This window comes from Lampetra planeri, chromosome 45 (assembly GCF_965212315.1).
Source record: "Lampetra planeri chromosome 45, kcLamPlan1.2.h2, whole genome shotgun sequence".
Lineage (NCBI taxonomy): Eukaryota > Metazoa > Chordata > Hyperoartia > Petromyzontiformes > Petromyzontidae > Lampetra > Lampetra planeri.
The window spans coordinates 7,016,391-7,035,730 of NC_136151.1; the positions used below are offsets into that span (position 1 = coordinate 7,016,391).

Consider the following 19,340-nt stretch of genomic DNA (forward strand, 5'->3'; position numbering starts at 1 on the left):
ACAAACCTTCACTGTTTTCATGGTTACCGTGGGATTTTTGTAGAAATATATCAATTGCGACTCTTTAACCTTGACACTGTGTGTGTGAATGTGACGCCACGTCTACACAGGTGAGTTCGGGCTGCCGCGTGCAACATTCCAGGGCGCGTCTCGTGGTGTTCATTATTTAGCTGAAGGTGAAGTCAGCTCGCTTCTTGTTCGTTGTCGCTGCTCTGTGATTTTGTTTTTACATCTCGCTGCGGTGGCTACGAGATGCTAACTACCTCGCCTGGTATACAGGAGGTCGTGGGATCGATCCCAGCTCTGACGCCTGTACATGTACTTGGAGTTTGCTTGACTTTACCGAAAAAACCTAAGAATATGTTTGCTTGTCTCTCTCCCCGTAGTCGCGTGAATTTGTCTCAGGGTTCTCCAAATTTTCCCTCCACACTTAGAAACATGCACTTAGAGTGTTTGGCTGCGAAAAATGTCCACGTAATAAGCCACGTCTGTGAGCTATCATTTGTGGTCAGGCCGCTTCTGAAAAGAGCTATATACCTCAGTGGGCCTTACCTGGTAAAATAAAAATAGTTTTTTTATTTATAGAATCGACCAAACTCAGCGAGTCCAAGATGTAAAATATTAACATTAACAATAGGTGATGAATATATATTGTTTAGGTTATGAAGATTTAAATCCTCGATTTTTTTACGCATAATAGGAAAATGGACGGTGAAAGTCATATAATGAGCTTAAATGAACCACAATGTTTGTTTAGCCAGGGGCTGTTCGCTGTGGTAATGCGTGAGGCAACCCACCCAAGTAACCACTGACCGCAGGCCCTCCCAGCCACCCTTCCTCCAGCCCTACCTCACCGCCTGCTCGCCCACCCTCACGCCATCCTCCTGCCCATCTGTCTCCCCTCTCACCAAATAACCCCCCCACTTACTCGCTCAACCACCGCCACCCACCCACTCACATACCTCCGATTAGCACGGTTGACTACGTATGGTGGGAAAGAAGTTCAACATACATACAACCACCGTCCACCCAGAATAAAACGGTGTCGTAGGAATAAAAAACAAAAACATATTTGACACATGAACAGAGGACGCACAAAGCCAGTTGTTAAAATATTAGCTGATAAAGATGTTAAACGATTACAGACTGCGAAACTTAAACAAACAGGCCTTGCAAGAAAAAAATGGATAAAGACACAGATGGAAAAAAACAAGTTAACCTTTACATCAGAATGTTTGTACAAGGTGCGGTTGCATTGTGCAATACACACAGCCTGACCCGAGCCGGTCAATCAGCTTGTGGGACAAACCATTATCGCTGCGTCCCTGGCTGCTGCTGCTGGGTTTTGTTTGTATAAATATTATATCACTTGAGACCAGTCAAAGCTATGTATGTTGAACTTCTTCCACACTGCACGTAGCCAACCGTGCTAATTCGAAGTGCAGGGGAAGGACAACAAACTAAACACAAAAGTAAGTTTTAGCTATTACACAGTGCGTGACTGTACCGCCACGTCTACACAGGTGAGCCCAGCCGCCGTGTGGAACATTCCAGGGCGTGTCTCGAGGTATTTATAACTTAACTGCAGGTGAAGTCAGTTCATTTCCTTGTTCGTCTCCGCTGTGTGAGCAGCTGCTGCTGCGATAGCTCCTCTGTGAGCCGCGGCGAGCGACTGAGTCCGAGTGAAGCCATGGGCCATGGCGAGCGCGTCTCCCAGTGATTGTGTCGACAGTGAGCTGAGCTGCCCCATCTGCCTGCGCACGTTTGACTGCCCCTCCACGCTGAGCTGCGGACACTCGTTCTGCCTCCGGTGTCTGGACGGTGCCTGGGAGAGAGCGAGCAGCTTCAGTTGCCCGCAGTGCCGAGCGGCCTTCCCTGAGCGGCCCCAGCTGAAGAGGAACGTGGCGCTCGCCAACCTGGTGGAGCAGCTCAGAGTTGGAGAGAGGATGGCTGCAGTTGTCTTCTGTGACGCCTGTGGTGATGGGGAGACTCGTGCAGTGAAGACCTGTCTCAGGTGTGAGACTTCCTTCTGTGAGTCCCACCTAAAGCCTCATCTAATAAACCCCAAGTTGAAGGAGCACGTCCTGGTGGCTCCCATTGTCAGCCTGGATGAAAGAAGATGCAAGAAGCACAAACAGGAGCTCATGTTCTACTGCAAGCAGGACGCGAGCCTGGTGTGCATGACCTGTACCATTACCGGAGAACATAGAAGGCATGATGCCGTCACACTGGAGGATGAGCATGAGACACGGAAGGTGAGTACCTCAGTGTGTGAGAATGGGATTGCTTCAGTTCAAGGTAGCCATTCGGTTTTGGCAGGGAAAGGAAGGGACAGGAGTTTGAGTGCAGGAGGAGGGTGGGTCGAGGCTTTTTGAGTGAGGCGTGCTGGAGGAAGGTCGTGTTTGGACGTTGCTCGTGAAGTGAAGAGCCATTGTGTTGAACGATCATGTCCCTGTCCCCTGCTGTGGCCTCTACAACACCTGGACACGAGCTGACAAATTCGCAACTTCCACATCGCATTAAAGAAAACATGAAGTTATCATTCTCTCTTCATTGTGCCTTCTTGCTTACAGACTGTTAAGTCAGTCCAGGCTGACTTCCATGGCACTCTTCTGGTGGGCAATTCTAGAGCTGTCACTGTGGAGGGCTCTGTGTGGAGTGGGGCTGAGAGGGAGCCGCTCAAGGAGTGGAGTCCCCTCTGGTGACTTCGTCTTTTACAGAGTAGAGTCGGAGAAGAGACGCGAGCGGTGGATGAGAAGAGGAAGAAAGCGGAGGCATCTGTGGGACAGATGAAGGCCACTCGCAAAGACGTGCAGGTACGACCTGTGGGCTCTGCAATCTCGTGGCCTCCACCCTGCGTAAAGTCTGTGACTCTCTCTATGAGGACAACTCCGTAGATTCAAGTGAGCCTTCAGTATCATTGGAAATAGTAATACATTATTTATATTGCTGCTTGAATGTGGATTTAAAAATGCAACGTTTATAACACACGTTTATTTTTAGTACCACTGCAAAGCTGTATACGGGATAACTCGAATGACGTTTTATGGGTTTGATAAAATAAAAGTGCATTGGAGTAAAAACTAACACTTAAAAGATATAAAGATTGTGATAAAATTTCATAGAAAATCTTAGCTCTTTAATTCTAGAACACAAGAGTTGACTTGAAGATATTTGACAGGGAACGCAGGGAAAACTGTTTCATCACACACCCAAGTATACAATAGACAAATTCATACGTAATGGAATGTTAAAACTTGTTTAACTTGCATTTCAGTTTGCATTCATTGTGATGTATTAATGACTGAATCTTGGTGTTGTGCATATAAGGCAGGGGTGGGGAACGTCCGGCCCGCGGGCCGCATAAAACTCGCGAAATCATTTGGCAGTTCCAGCCATCACATTAGGGGTGAGTAAATTAAATGTTTTGACCAAATATAACGGAATAATCTTTAAGTTGATACTTTTGCATGGCCGGCGAATGATGTTATAAATGTCCAATGGCCCTTGGCAGAAAAAATGTTCCCCACTCCTGGTATAAGGCAACCGATAAAGATGCAATTGCGTATACTTTTAACATTTCTGCAAGGAATGGGTTTGAGCCTATTTGTTATCAACTGCATGGATTTACATTCTAACTAAATATATGACCTAGAATAGGGCGTATCCTCATATAGAGAACTGGACGCCTTTGACCAGTGTTGCTTGCGACGGAGACTTCACATTCACTCTGCGAATGTATCTCAAATACCGGAGTCCATCGATGAACAGCATGACAGTTGCTGTCTGAAGCAGTCACAGCCAGGAGGATCTGGCTCTGTTGACACATTGCAGGGCTGACACATTGGATGATCCCACCAGAGCACTGTGTGCAATCATTGATGGCCTTGCTCAGGATTGGAGGTGGCCCAGGGGCAGGCCGAGGCTGACCTGAACGCGCACGATTGAGGCCGATCTCAGGCATTGTAATCTAGGCGGCCTGCACTCAGCATGGTGTGTAACCCAGGACAGAGTTGCTGGCAATGTGTCATGAGCATTGCTACACCCCGGCCTGCTAAAGATTGATTTATATCCTCCATCAAGTCACCTTGTGATGGTAATAATAATTTACACCAGGTTAACACTTAGGCTTTTGCGACTATTATTATCCAAATTAGAGTTTTTTTTGGAGTTAGATCGTGATAATATGAATGTTATTAAATCCTGCCATTAATCATTTTGCTTTTGCAATTATCGCTCTTATTGCGTCTTTAGTGCAGTCATTGTCCCATGTCAGTAGACGTCCCAAGGAATACAAATTCCTTTACAGTACATTCACAATCTTGCTGCTTTCTATTATTACTTATTTCTCAATGTATTCCCTTCCGAACACCATTGTCTTTGTCTTTTTCACGTTAATCCTCAGTCCTGCATCCTTTCCTAACTTATTGAGCGTATGAACACTTTGCTGCAGGACTATGCGTCTTATTTTCCATTAGATCTATGTCGTCCACGAATCTTTATTCTGTCTCCTTGCATATATATATTACCCGTGCTATTTTCCTGAATGGCATCTATCACTCTTTCGAAGTGTAGTGTCATAGGTCTCTTCTTCCTTCTTGTTGGAGGCTTGTGTGTGTGTGTGCGGGTGGCATGCGTCGCACACACTCAGTCAGAGACGGGGTAGTCGCAAGAGGCACCGTCCTCCCCTTTTATTGTTGTTGTGTTCATGCCACCAACTCCGGCTCCCTCTCTCACGACCATGCTGCCGCATAACCCGGCCCAGACACGACCCTGCCGCATTGCACCGATGGCGTCGATCGAGACAGCAAACTACTGTCCGGCCGCGCAATGCCCAGGTGAAGGCGGTAGCGACGACGAAGAGACGAGTCCACTCCCAGAACCGGCAGCCTGGAGCTCTCGCTCTCTGCTGCTTATATTCCCCTCAGCGCGGCTTGGCTCCGCCCTAGCCACGCCTCCCTTCTCGAACCCACCAGAGGGTTCTTGGGGCTTCCCCACGAGGTCTACCGTGACCCTTGCCCCAGTTCCTCCACCCTACCGGCACACACGCATATGTAGGACTCGTACTCGGCTGTCTTTCTGTTCTCTGTCGCGTTGTGGTTTATATCCCCATACGAATTAATCCCCATTAACTATCTTAACCCCCCGCTTATTACTCGCCCCCTGGTCCCCGGTCTCACGTGACCTTGTTTTTGCCGCCAGCGCGATGCCAGCTAATACCCAATTACCCTCTTAGCCAATCGCTGGCCTGTGTCCCCCCGGCTACCCCGAACACCTGTCTCAACACTTAACTACCCCCTCACCTAATCCCACAACAACAACACTGTCCTCACATACCCCCCACTGTACTCTGCTCGCTCGCATAGCAACAGTGGAAGAGAATGTGTGGCGCGCTATAACTCAAGTCCTACGCATATATGCTCAACGACGTGTGTGCTAACGGGCCACCTACAGTTGCAGCTGCTGTACAAGAGTCAGCACTATGTCACTCTACTATTAGAGGTAAAGGGGATATAGCAACACCAGTTGCGTCAACAGGAATACCAGCAAAACTATTAGCTGGAGGCTGATCTGCTCATTCAGTCTCTAAAATCCCGTTGAAAATAACTGCAACATTGACTTGCAATATAAAGCCAAACACGAAGCCACAAATATAGTTCAATAGAAACGAATTGTCTGGGATGAAGCACACAAGTATGCCAGGCTGTTGATAGCTTATTGGGTTATCGAACAGTTAAATGTAAACAATTTGGAGGCAAGTCCTACTGGTTACTTTACGTGGATCACGGCCTCTTGTATAAAGAAGCATCGTTTCTGGGGAGAATTACAGGTGCTGAAGCTGAAACAGAATTTGCGAGCTCTGGAAAGTGAAACGGAACTTGTGGAATAGCTCCTGGACGTTGTTGATGGAAAGACAGACGATACAGCAACATTACCCTCACACTGTTATCCAGAAAATCAAGATACATTTGCGCAACTATACGGTGACATTTACTTTTCTACGATTACTCCTGAACAGCTTAAATGAAGCGCAATATTGAATGTTACAAATGCAGACTTTTTTATCTCAACAATGGAGCTGAGTGCTTTTCTAGTGCGTGGATACTATTGTGAGTGATGATACTGCTGATCAACTTGCAATCCCGGAAGAATTGTTAAAGTCTTACTCCAACTGGAATGCCCTCTCATGAACTGAAACTTAAAGTAGGAGCCGTTATCATGCTCCTTAGAAACCTAATGTCATTGTGAGGACTACTTAATGGTACAAGACTTACTCTTACTCAAATACAAACTTGCATAATCGAAGCAAAAATGATCGATGGAGCAACCTCCGACAGGGTACTTATTCTATTAGATATTAATTTAACATTCAGTTTCATACGCTAACAATTCCCCATACGATTGGCTTTTTTTATTTACAATCAATAAGTCACAATGTCAAACGTTTGATGAAAAATGTCTGTTTTTAGTCAAGGACAATTATATCTTTTCTAGATTTGAAGTTTTCGTGACTGAAAGGGTCTTTTTTTCAGTAAAGTCACGTAGGTAAAAAATAAAATTAAAATAAATTAAATCACGACGTTTCAGAGGCAGCACAAGCTTCCGTCTTCAGGTGGCACCGTCACAGCAAAATTACTGTATCACTTCACTTGATACAGTAATTTTGCTGTGACGTTGCCACCTGAAGATGGAAGCTTGTGTTGCCTCCGAAACGTCGTGATTTAATTTATTTTATTTTTTACCTACGTGACTTTACTGAAAAAAACCAAAGAGTATACAATTATATCTAGCTCGATCAAGAGTCATATCGTGTGATTCACTTAATCTAGTGTGGTAAAAAAACCCAGAATATGGCAATTGTGTATTTATATCAATCTTTGTTGAAAAATATGAGTAACAAAAATGCGTGACTGTTTAATTAAGATCTGCTAGATCAGTGAATGTTTCATCGGGTACAGCTAGTCTCGTATAAAGCTCTTACGAGTGGGAACACGCAGCAGTGCTGGCTTAGGAAACTTACCCACCCCTAATCATTCGCTCAGCCAATGAGAGTGACGCACGCTGAGCCAACCAGACCCCACCCCCCATGATTCTATAATCACGATTTTTATAAAAAAAAAAAATTATAACAATCCATTTTTTTTATGTTAGCGAGGTGAGAACTCACTCGACCAGGATAGAGTTCCAGGCTCCATCTAAAAGATACCTCGTCACAGAAATGTAGACTGAGGGCACCGCTAAATTCACAGAGGTCCTGGAGCTCTTCTCTGAGAATGACCCCAGACTGGGAGTGCAGCAGCTGCTCCACCCTCGTCTCCCACTGCTGCCATGGTAGCAGGAGTACAGTATTATGCACAGCATGTCATAGTTAATGAGGTTATTATAATTATTTTTTATTCATTAAGTAATGTTTACTATCTGTATTTTTGGTGCTTTTACCTATACTCCAATGAAGCCCTCATATATTGGTCATCCGAAAGCAATAACGCTGACGGGAACACATCCTGATATATACAACAGTATAATGACCCATTTTTTGCGCTGATTCGATAAGCACTCACTTCAGGAAGCATACTGAGCGTTTAGCGAGGTCTGCCAGTACTGATAAAATAATTCAGTCCCAAAAGGCCATGGGGCAAAGAGATTGTGTACAAAATACTTTTAATGATTAATCTATGCAGAAGGTGAATCATGTGCTTATCTTTACGGAAAGAACCAAGAACATGTGCTTATCTGTTTTGGTAAATAATTTACAGATCCTCACCAATACACTTCTGGACGAAGATTCCACAACATCGTGTTGATCATTGAGGCTAGTTGGCCATACTTAGTTGCGTGGGTCAGTGCAGGTTTGTGAAGGTAGAGTCCAGCACTGGTTCATATCTCATCACGCAGCCCTCTAATCGTGTTTGAGGCTGGGGAGGGAGCCCAGCCTAGGCTGAGGCAAGGACACGCTAGTAACGCGGGGTAGTAACAGCAGCGTGGAAGGACGCGTCACAGAATCTAGTTTTAATATATGGTCATTTTAGAGAGAACAGGGAGATACTTATTGTGGTTGCGACTGGGAATTTGTAGATTTAGGAGGTCCTTACATACTTGGCGTATTTGTTTATAAGGAATCTTAGGATGAAGACAGCCCAGTGGTGGTCTCTAAACAAATCCAGGGGGGAAATTGGTGATACAGAGGTTGCACTAATGTATTGATATGGAGGCATCAAGGTGAAAGTGGGCAGCCAGGAGGTATAATGGAACAAGAGGCTAGGCAGTCGATGATTTCACAGGAGTCAAAGATGGGGAGGATGGCAGCTTGGACTATATAAAGTTGGAGCCGAGGTGAGACAATGTTTATTTATATAGAAGATTTTGTTTATTAAACGATATGATCAATTTGAAGGGCAAGATAGCACATAGATACCTAAAGTTATCGACCTGTTCAATGGGATGTGAGTCCAAAGACATAACGTGAAGGCAGGGAAAAATAGGTTTGGAGTAACCGGAAAACAATGTGGCTTTTGTCTTAACAGCATGGAATATGAATGTATATAATCCATCGCATGCCCCTTGCAGGATTCCATGGTCCAGACCAAGGCTCGCATCTCAGGCGAGTTCACCCGTATGAGGGCGACGCTGGATGAAGATGAGAAGACAGCTCTGGATCGCGTGGATGTGAAGGGGGGCAAGCTGCTGTCCCGGATCGAGAAGAACATCGCTCATTACGAGCGCGAGATCAGCGAGCTCCAGGCAGCAGCCACGCGCCTGCGCACTCTGCAGGAGGAGAGGGACTCGCTCACGTTCCTGCAGGTAGAGCACTCAGGGATCCAGGGCGAGTGCCCCACTTCACGTGTTCATTACGTTTGTAAACTTGGCAGATGCGTTGCAACACAAAACACAAGATAACGCCACTTCCATTGTCAAGACAACATATAGCCCATGGGTTCTGAAAGTAAATGTAGAGTCAAGTTCACCAACTTGGATTTGTATATTGTAATAAAAATATAAACTAGTGCTGAATTTCAAAATAAAAGAAAAACTATTAACACAAATTCATCGAGTTAATTGGTTGGTAATATATGCAGACATTGGCATTACAAATTGTAACCGCATCATCCTGTAATGAACATCAGATTGAGGCCACTTGACACTACGTTAAAAATTTCATTTTACCAAATGTATACCAACCATTAGTAATGCTGAACACGGAAGGGCTTTTAACATCAGGAAAGCCAGAAGCAGTTATATTTCAGCATTGACTGCTGATGAGTCTTTGAAAGTTGAAACAAATCCCGAGATTGCTTGCCTCAACAAATGTTCACCCTGCTAAATTATGGCCTCTGGTAACACCACGCTCTGGTTGTAATTCACGCTCGCAGTGGATCATTATTTTGAATGTTGGTTCACAATCACTGCAACTCGATGTCAAGTGCCACGGACGCCTCTTGCCATGACATCAGGTACCGAGTGGCAACAGTTTTAGAGGCCACACCTTGCTGATGAGAATCATTGAGTCCTAATGCATCCATGGCTTTGTCTTGATTACAGCCAACAACACTAGGCCACGCGAATGTCTGAGTGCAGCCTCATCGCGTCTACCAATCACCGTGTGGTTAACGTGGCTGGAAGTGAACTGACTCACGCCCCCTGTGTCTGACTCCTGCAGGTTCACCTGAAAGAGACAAACCGGTATGGACTATGAACTTGCACAGATTAACACACGGGGTGACGCCTTGTGTGGAACATGGGCTGAGTAATGATGATTATGTGTGATGATGATGATGTGTGATGATGCTGTGTTATGTTGTGTGATGATGTGTGGCATGATGCTGTGTAAGACGAGGGTTGTGTGATGTGTGCTGTGATGCTATGCGCAATGTTGCCGTTTGTGATGCCGTGTGTGATAATGCCATGTGTGATGATGGTGGGTGATGATGTTGTGTGTGATGATGTGTAGTATGATACTGTGTATGCTGATGCTGTGTGTGATTATGCTGTGCGTAATGATGCTGTGTGTCTCACTGCTGGTTTTTGTCTCACAGGAGAGACGCTCAGAAGGGAGATCCACCCTCATGTCCCAGCAAAAAAGACATCGCCACGATCAGCGCCCTGCAGGGAGCTGTGGTCAACCTGCTGGCATTCATGTGTGAGTTCCACGGACTCTTACCACCTGTGTGTGTGTGTTATTGTGCGTGTAATTGTGTCTTGTGTGTATGTTGCGGAGCGGTGGCATAGTGGTTAACGTGCTACAATATGAACCTGGCAACACAAATTCGATTCCCGTTCACAGCCAACACCAGTGACAATTTTCTGAACCGGTCATGAGCCTCCCCTAGGTCGACTCAGCATCAAATGACTACCTGGTGTAGTGTGTAAAAACTGCCACTTGGGAGACAAAGGCGGCCTGACGTGGTGCTGGCCACCCACCCCCTCATGTTCCATACCGGCCTTGAAGTGTCACTCGCTAACAATTCTTGCCCCACAGCCTGTTTGGGCTATACGGGGGGTCTTGTAATTGTGTCTGTTTGTATGCGTATGTGTAGATGAGCGAGAGTGAGTACGGATGTGCAATGATGATGGGATGCTCTGTGCACTGAGCTACAAACATGGCCACCTACACGTGACTCACGGCCATGGCTATCATCAATGGTGAGTGGATTCAGAACCAATTCTGAGCCTCTCCCCGATGAACCCTTGGCTTAAACGAGTACCGGGTACGTACTGTAAGCATCAGCACTGCGGACACAAAGGCGGCCTGCAGAATTCATATGGTGAAATGGCTTTTATAACTACATCAATATAAATTTAAATAATGTTGTGGCTTGGCTCTCCAACACACCGGAGTGCTGTACTAGTGACGAATTGGCATGTTCTGTTTACGTGACAACCCTTACTAGTTGTCTGTGTCGGGTAGTGGCAGGTTTAACGACACATTTATATATTTACGCGATCTAACCCCAAAAAAACCTCTTATGGATTATATAAACTTAGGGTTGATTGGTAATGCCCAAGGATCATACATCCAGACTAAGACACGTTGAAGATTTTTAGGCTTCATGTCAACAGCTTGATGCTCAGAGAGTGAAACTAAGGCATTTTAAGTATTCTTAGGTTCCCCAGTTAATGGCTGAGGCTCACAGAGCGAGATTAAGGCATAATCTTGGTCAACCTTGTCTATTAATACACGGCACGTGCAAACATCACCATTACGACTGTAATGTATTAATTAGATAATAATATATAGCACACACACGAGTGTATTTCACTATTACATACGCTCCATTGATCTTACAGGCGTGTATTATCCAGTAAGGATGCTGTTGGCCAAAGTAACCATTGTAGCAGATGAAACTACGAGTATAAGTCTTCTCTGTAATGGATGTCATCATCAGACTCGAGCCAGACTACATCACTGTAGTGATGCGTAAGATTCATTGTTAATGATGTAGGCTCATATCCAGACTAAGGCAGCCTAAGGATTCTCATTATTCATTAATAATGCTTGAGGCTGCTATATCCCTACTAAGGCATCTTAAGGATTATTGGGGTTCTATGTAAATACCCGAGGCTCACAGAGCCAGACTGGGCTATCGCTGTGGCTGACCGCGTGTATCACTGTGCAAACAGATACATTTATATTGCCCATGTATTGCAATACCTCTACGCTCACATACAGCACACACACGAGTGTAAAGTAGTATTACATGAGCTCTATTAACCCTACACGTGTGTATAATTGAGTGAGGATGCTATTGCTATTCTGCGTGTGAGTGTTTTACACAGAGACACTATGGCTGATATTCTTAGGATTCATATTCTTAGGTTTTTTCGGTAAAGTCACGTAGGTAAAACATCAAAATTAATGAAAATAAAATAAAAAAGATTTTTTTTTTCATTAATTTTGATGTTTTACCTAGACTACATCACTGTAGTGATGCGTAAGATTTTTTTTTCATTAATTTTGATGTTTTACCTACGTGACTTTACCAAAAAAACCTAAGAATATGATTGCTTGCAGTCACGAAAGCTTCAAATCTAGAATTCTTAGGATTCATTATTAGTGCTTGAGGCAGCGTGACACAGACTCAGACACAGTTAGGATTCTTAGGGTTCCGTGTTAAAGTCTGAAGCTCTCAGCATCAACGGCACTGAGCCTTTGACACATACAGGCTGTGGCTGATATTATTAAGATTCATTACACTGTGTAATAAATAAAAATTGTCCATGGGTAGTAAGTGTTATTTTATAATTGCTTATGCCTCAAAAGTACACAAAATGGCTATTATTCCCCACAAACTGGCTATTATTCCCCACAAACTTTGCTTTTGTGACCAGGACAGTGATATTTTGAAATTTACACATTTTCAATGGGAATTCCAGATAGATTCAGTGCTGAGTAGAAACTTGTAGTAACTTCTAGAACATTCAAGAACTTTCCAGTAATAAAAAAGTAGTATAAATACAGGACCCTTAAGCCCACCAGTTTCAGTTTATAGTGGTACCTCGGTATGTGTCGTTAATTCGTTCCAGAAGCTAGGACTTATACCGAAAATGACGTATACCAAACGAATTTTTCCTATAAGAAATAAAGGAAAAGGAAATAATCCGTTCCAGAGTATAAGAAATTATATTTAATATGGCATGATATACATTAATGGGGTTGTATAAAATTAGATTTAACACATTACTAAAATGCATACATAAATTAAAATAAATGCACACACGAGTGTACATCACTACACAATCACACACACGAGTGTACATCCTACACCATTACACACACACACGAGTGTACATCACTACACTATCACACACACAAGTGTACATTAATACACTATCACACACACACACACACGAGTGTACATCACTACACTATCACACACACACACGAGTGTACATCACTACACGATCACACACACACACGAGTGTACATCACTACACGATCACACACACACACACGAGTGTACATCACTACACTATCACACACACACACGAGTGTACATCACTACACGATCACACACACACACGAGTGTACATCCCTACACTATCACACACACACACGTGTACATCACTACACGATCACACACACACACACACGAGTGTACATCACTACACTATCACACACACACACACGAGTGTACATCACTACACTAACACACACACACGAGTGTACATCACTACACTATCACACACACACACACACGAGTGTACATCACTACACCATCACACACACACACACACACACGAATGTACATCACTACACTATCACACACACACACACGTGTACATCACTACACTATCACACACACACACGAGTGTACATCACTGCACTAACACACACACACGAGTGTACATTACTACACTATCACACACACACACACACGAGTGTACATCACTACACCATCACACACACACACGAGTGTACATCACTGCACTAACACACACACACGAGTGTACATTACTACACTATCACACACACACACACACGAGTGTACATCACTACACTAACACACACACACAGTGTACATCACTACACTATCACACACACACACACACACGAGTGTACATCACTACACTATCACACACACACACACACACGAGTGTACATCACTACACTATCACACACACACACGAGTGTACATCACTACACTATCACACACACACACACACGAATGTACATCACTACACTATCACACACACACACACACGTGTACATCACTACACTATCACACACACACACGAGTGTACATCACAACACTATCACACACACACACACGAGTGTACATCACTACACTATCACACACACGAGTGTACATCACTACACTATCACACACACACACACACACACGAGTGTACATCACTACACTATCACACACACACACGAGTGTACATCCCGACACTATCACACACACGAGTGTACATCACTACACTATCACACACACACACGAGTGTACATCACGACACTATCACACACACGAGTGTACATCACTACACTATCAAACACACGAGTGTACATCACTACACTATCACACACACACACGAGTGTACATCACTACACTATCACACACACACACACACGAGTGTACATCACTACACTATCACACACACACGAGTGTACATCACTACACTATTACACACACACACGACTGTACATCACTACACTATCTCACACACACACAGTGTACATCACTACACTATCACACACACACCAGTGTACATCACTACACTATCACACACACACACGAGTGTACATCACTACACTATCACACACACACACGAGTGTACATCACTACACTATCACACACACACAGTATACATCACTACACTATCACACACACACACGAGTGTCCATCACGACACTATCACACACACGAGTGTACATCACTACACTATCACACACACACGAGTGTACATCACTACACTATCACACACACACGAGTGTACATCACTACACTATCACACACACGACTGTACATCACTACACTATCACACACACGAGTGTACATCACTACACTATCACACACACACACGAGTGTACATCACTACATATTTTTAGGTTTTTTCGGTAAAGTCACATAGGTAAAACATCAAAATTAATGAAAATAAAATAAAATAAAACAGAAATCACGACGTTTCGGAGGCAACACAAGTCTCCATCATCAGGTGGGACCGTCACAGCCAGATTAGCTGCATCAAGTGAGGCAATGATTCAAGATGTAATCCCTTATAAGCAAGTTGAAGGGGGGAGGAGAGGGGGGGGGGGGAGTTCATCAGAATGTGGTAGCCAATGAATGGAACGTATCGGGAGGGAGGGGGGCGGGAGGGGGAGGGAGCCAACAAAAAGTTGGCGACGGCTTGGACGCGGTTGCTGCACACGCCAACACAATGGACAGAGAGGGGGAGGGGAGGTCTGATACACATGATAGAACAAAGGAACGAAAATGCCCATGTTTATACCAATGCTGGCTGAACAATGAAGAGAGTACTGTTAAAAATAACTGGGGATGTTAACACTCGGTAAAGTAAAATAAAATAGTGCCTGTCAGATAAGAAGGTCCAATAAAGTGTAATTAAGTCTTTTTTGCGTGGTTGATAACATCTTTCCAATGATTACTTAGTTTGTACCCATCATCACGGTTGAAATTATGTCTGTGTTTGTATATTTGTATGGCTTCGTGTACAAACCTTTGATGGTATCCGGGAGGTTTGCAGAGAACCTTGGTCTCGGAAAAGACAATTTCATGAGAGCCCACCGAGTTGTAGCAATGATCGGCAACGGCAGAAGAATCAGTTCTGCCGTGTTTCAGATCTGACTTGTGCTCGCGGACACGATCAGAAACATGACGTTTCGTTTCTCCAATGTAGCAATCACCACAAATGCAACTCAATTTGTAGACTCCAGGATACTGTAAGTCAGGAACGACATCCTTCACAGATGGAATCAGATCACGGATTTGATGCACTGTACTGAATCGGACTTGGATCTTATGTTTGTTTAGAATTTTGGAGATCTTTTTGGTCACGCCTGCTATGTATGGTAACGTGATGGTTTTGGTCGGAGTTTCATGTGGCTGTTTCTGTGTGGTGGGAGAGACAGCTTGGCGGATAGTACGGTCAGAGTATCCTCCCCCCTTCAACTTGCTTATAAGGGATTACATCTTGAATCATTGCCTCACTTGATGCAGCTAATCTGGCTGTGACGGTCCCACCTGATGACGGAGACTTGTGTTGCCTCCGAAACGTCGTGATTTTTGTTTTATTTTATTTCATTTTCATTAATTTTGATGTTTTACCTACGTGACTTTACCGAAAAAACCTAAAAATATGATTCCTTGCAGTCACGAAAGCTTCAAATCTACATCACTACACTATCACACACACACACACACGAGTGTCCATCACGACACTATCACACACACGAGTGTACATCACTACACTATCACACACACACACACGAGTGTACATCACTACACTATCTCACACACACACACACGAGTGTACATCACTACACTATCACACACACACACACACGAGTGTACATCACTACACTATCACACACACACACGAGTGTACATCACTACACTATCACACACACACACACACGAGTGTACATCACTACACTATCACACACACAGACGATTGTACATCACTACACTATCACACACACACACACTCGAGTGAACATCACTACACTATCACACACACACACAAACGAGTGTACATCACTATCACACACACACGAGTGTACATCACTACACTATCACACACACGAGTGTACATCACCACACTATCACACACACACACTCGAGTGTACATCACTACACCATCACACACACACGAGTGTACATCACTACACTATCACACACACACGAGTGTACATCACTACACTATCACACACACACACGAGTGTACATCACTACACTATCACACACACACGAGTGTACATCACTACACACACACGAGTGTACATCACTACACTATCACACACACGAGTGTACATCACTACACTATCACACACACACGAGTGTACATCACTACACTATCACACACACACGAGTGTACATCACTACACTATCACACACACACACGAGTGTACATCACTACACTATCACACACACACACGAGTGTACATCACTACACTATCACACACACAGTGTACATCACTACACTATCACACACAGTGTACATCACTACACTATCACACACGAGTGTACATCACTACACTATCACACACACGAGTGTACATCACTACACTATCACACACACACACACACACGAGTGTACATCACTACACTATCACACACACACGAGTGTACATCACTACACTATCACACACACACGAGTGTACATCACTACACTATCACACACACACACACACGAGTGTACATCACTACACTATCACACACACACACACACGAGTGTACATCACTACACTATCACACACACACGAGTGTGCATCACTACACTATCACACACACACACGAGTGTACATCACTACACTATCACACACACACGAGTGTACATCACTACACTATCACACACACACGAGTGTACATCACTACACTATCACACGCACACAGTGTACATAACCACACTATCACACACACACACGAGTGTACATCACTACACTATCACACACACACGAATGTACATCACTACACTATCACACACACACGAGTGTACATCACTACACTATCACACACACACACGAATGTACATCACTACATTATCACACACACACGTGTACATCACTACATTATCACACACACACGTGTACATCACTACACTAACACACACAGAGTGGACATCACTATACTATCACACACAGAGTGTACATCACTACACTATCACACACACACGAGTGTACATCACTACACTATCACACCCACCTCGTGTGCCGTGTCGGCCTTCACAGGTGCTCACCAACACCACTTGCCCCTACAGTCTGTGAAAGGTGACACACGGGAGATGTTTGTGTTTGTTGTACACACACAGAGACGCTGCGGCGGTGTTGATATCCACGCTGCTGCTGCTGCTGTGATCCACTGCCTCCCACGGACACTTCCGCACAGTGGGGCTGAACGATGAATCGATTTCAAATCGAAGTCGCAATTTGAGACAATGCGATTAGCAAATTGCAAAGGCTGCGATTTTTGAAAAGTCCTATTACTTTCTTATTGGAATGTTTTATTTTTTATTATTAGAACTTTATTGATTTAATTTAACAATTAATTCTAGATTTGAAGCTTTCGTGACTGCAAGGATTCATACTCTTAGGTTGTTTCGGTAAAGTCACGTAGGTAAAAATAAATAAAATAATAATAAATGAAAATAACTCAATTAAATCACGACGTTTCGGAGGTAACACAAGTCTCCGTCTTCACGTGGGACCGTCACAGCTAAATTTACTGTATCACTTATTATTTTATTATTATTATTTTACCTACGTGACTTTACCGAAAAAACTTAACAATTGCTCTATGTTTGCATTAGAATACATAGAGCAGTTCACATTTTGATGGTATCATCACATGTTTTACATCTATTACACAGTGAATATTGAACTGAAGCTCGACTTTTAAAAATGTAGATGGCGGGGCAGACAAACGCACCGCTGTACTGTACTTCTGTGCTCTCGCCAGCTGCGCCGCCTGCCTTCACCAACGCGCGGTGACCGGCGTGGTGAAGTATGGTCAAATATCCCCCGCGACCCGCACGGCGTAGAGAGGCCCTCATCCAGCAGTGGATTGACAAAGTGCCTGTTACATCTCATCACACCGACAGCTACGCATTACAACGTTGTATAACAATGCTCATTATGAATTGCTCTATTGTAGTGTGCGTGCGTGTTAGTGCACGAGTGCTGTTGTTATAGTGGTGCTGTTGTTACACGGCTACTGTGATTATCGTTACTGCAGACGGACGCTCACCGACTGTGGACCCCAACTCGGTCAACAACAACCTCCAGATTTCCTCGGACCTCAGGACGGTGACGCTGACCGCTGTCTCCCAGGCTCGCCCCGATCACCCGCACCGCTTTGATGGCTATGCACAAGCCCTGTGCTCCGAGAGCTTCTCGTCGGGTCAGCACTACTGGGAGGTGGACGTGGGGGGTGTGGCGTGGGGCTGTTGGGTTGGAGTCGCGTACGGGACGATCGCACGGAAAGGGCGTGGTAAAGAGTGCAGCCTGGGACTGAACGACTCATCCTGGGTTTTATATAAAGACAACAACAGCTGCTCAGTGCGTCATGGCGGTGTATTGACCTCAGTGCCGGTGAGGGATCCTCCCCGGAAAGTCGGGTGTCACCTGCACTGGGAGGCGGGGCTGCTGTCGTTTTACCGCGCCGACTCCATGGAGCTGCTGCATTCCGTCCACCACTCGTTTCGTCAACCGCTCTACCCCGCACTGTATGTGTATTGTGATGATGGTGACTCAGTGAGGATTCTGGATCTGAGTCGTGCGTGCTGAGAGCACGGAGTGTGAGCAGCGCAGAGAAACGGGCACAACGCACAGACTCACGCACACAAAGACACAGATCCCCCCGTGCAGCCTTCACAGGCTGTTGGGGCAAGTGCTGTTAGCGAGCACCTATGGGGCCGTCCATAAATGACGTCACGTACCTGGGGGGGGGGCAAATATTTGTGACGATGGGGGGGGGGGGTTGAGAAATGTGACGTCATGTCAAAATGAGTAACTTTAAATAAATATAGAACTTTGTGACGTCATATTTGAGGGGGGGTCTGACTTTTTGTGACGCCGTGTGATGAAGGGGGGGGGGGGGTCAAAAATCGCGTGACGTCATTTATAAACGGCCCCTATGAAGGCCGGCATAGCACACTAGGTGGTG

At 44.8% G+C, this 19,340-nt stretch overlaps 1 protein-coding gene across 1 annotated transcript; it reads left to right on the forward strand.

Moving 5' to 3' along the window:
• Nucleotides 1-1,606: 1,606 nt before the first annotated feature.
• LOC144733225 (E3 ubiquitin-protein ligase TRIM11-like) lies at nt 1,607-19,114 on the forward strand. Its single transcript, XM_078615019.1, has 6 exons — nt 1,607-2,255; nt 2,721-2,816; nt 8,569-8,802; nt 9,659-9,681; nt 10,035-10,138; nt 18,411-19,114. Exons 1-6 carry the CDS (start codon nt 1,698-1,700, stop codon nt 18,959-18,961), a joined length of 1,566 nt encoding a protein of 521 aa, XP_078471145.1. The 5' UTR covers nt 1,607-1,697; the 3' UTR covers nt 18,962-19,114.
• Nucleotides 19,115-19,340: the final 226 nt, after the last annotated feature.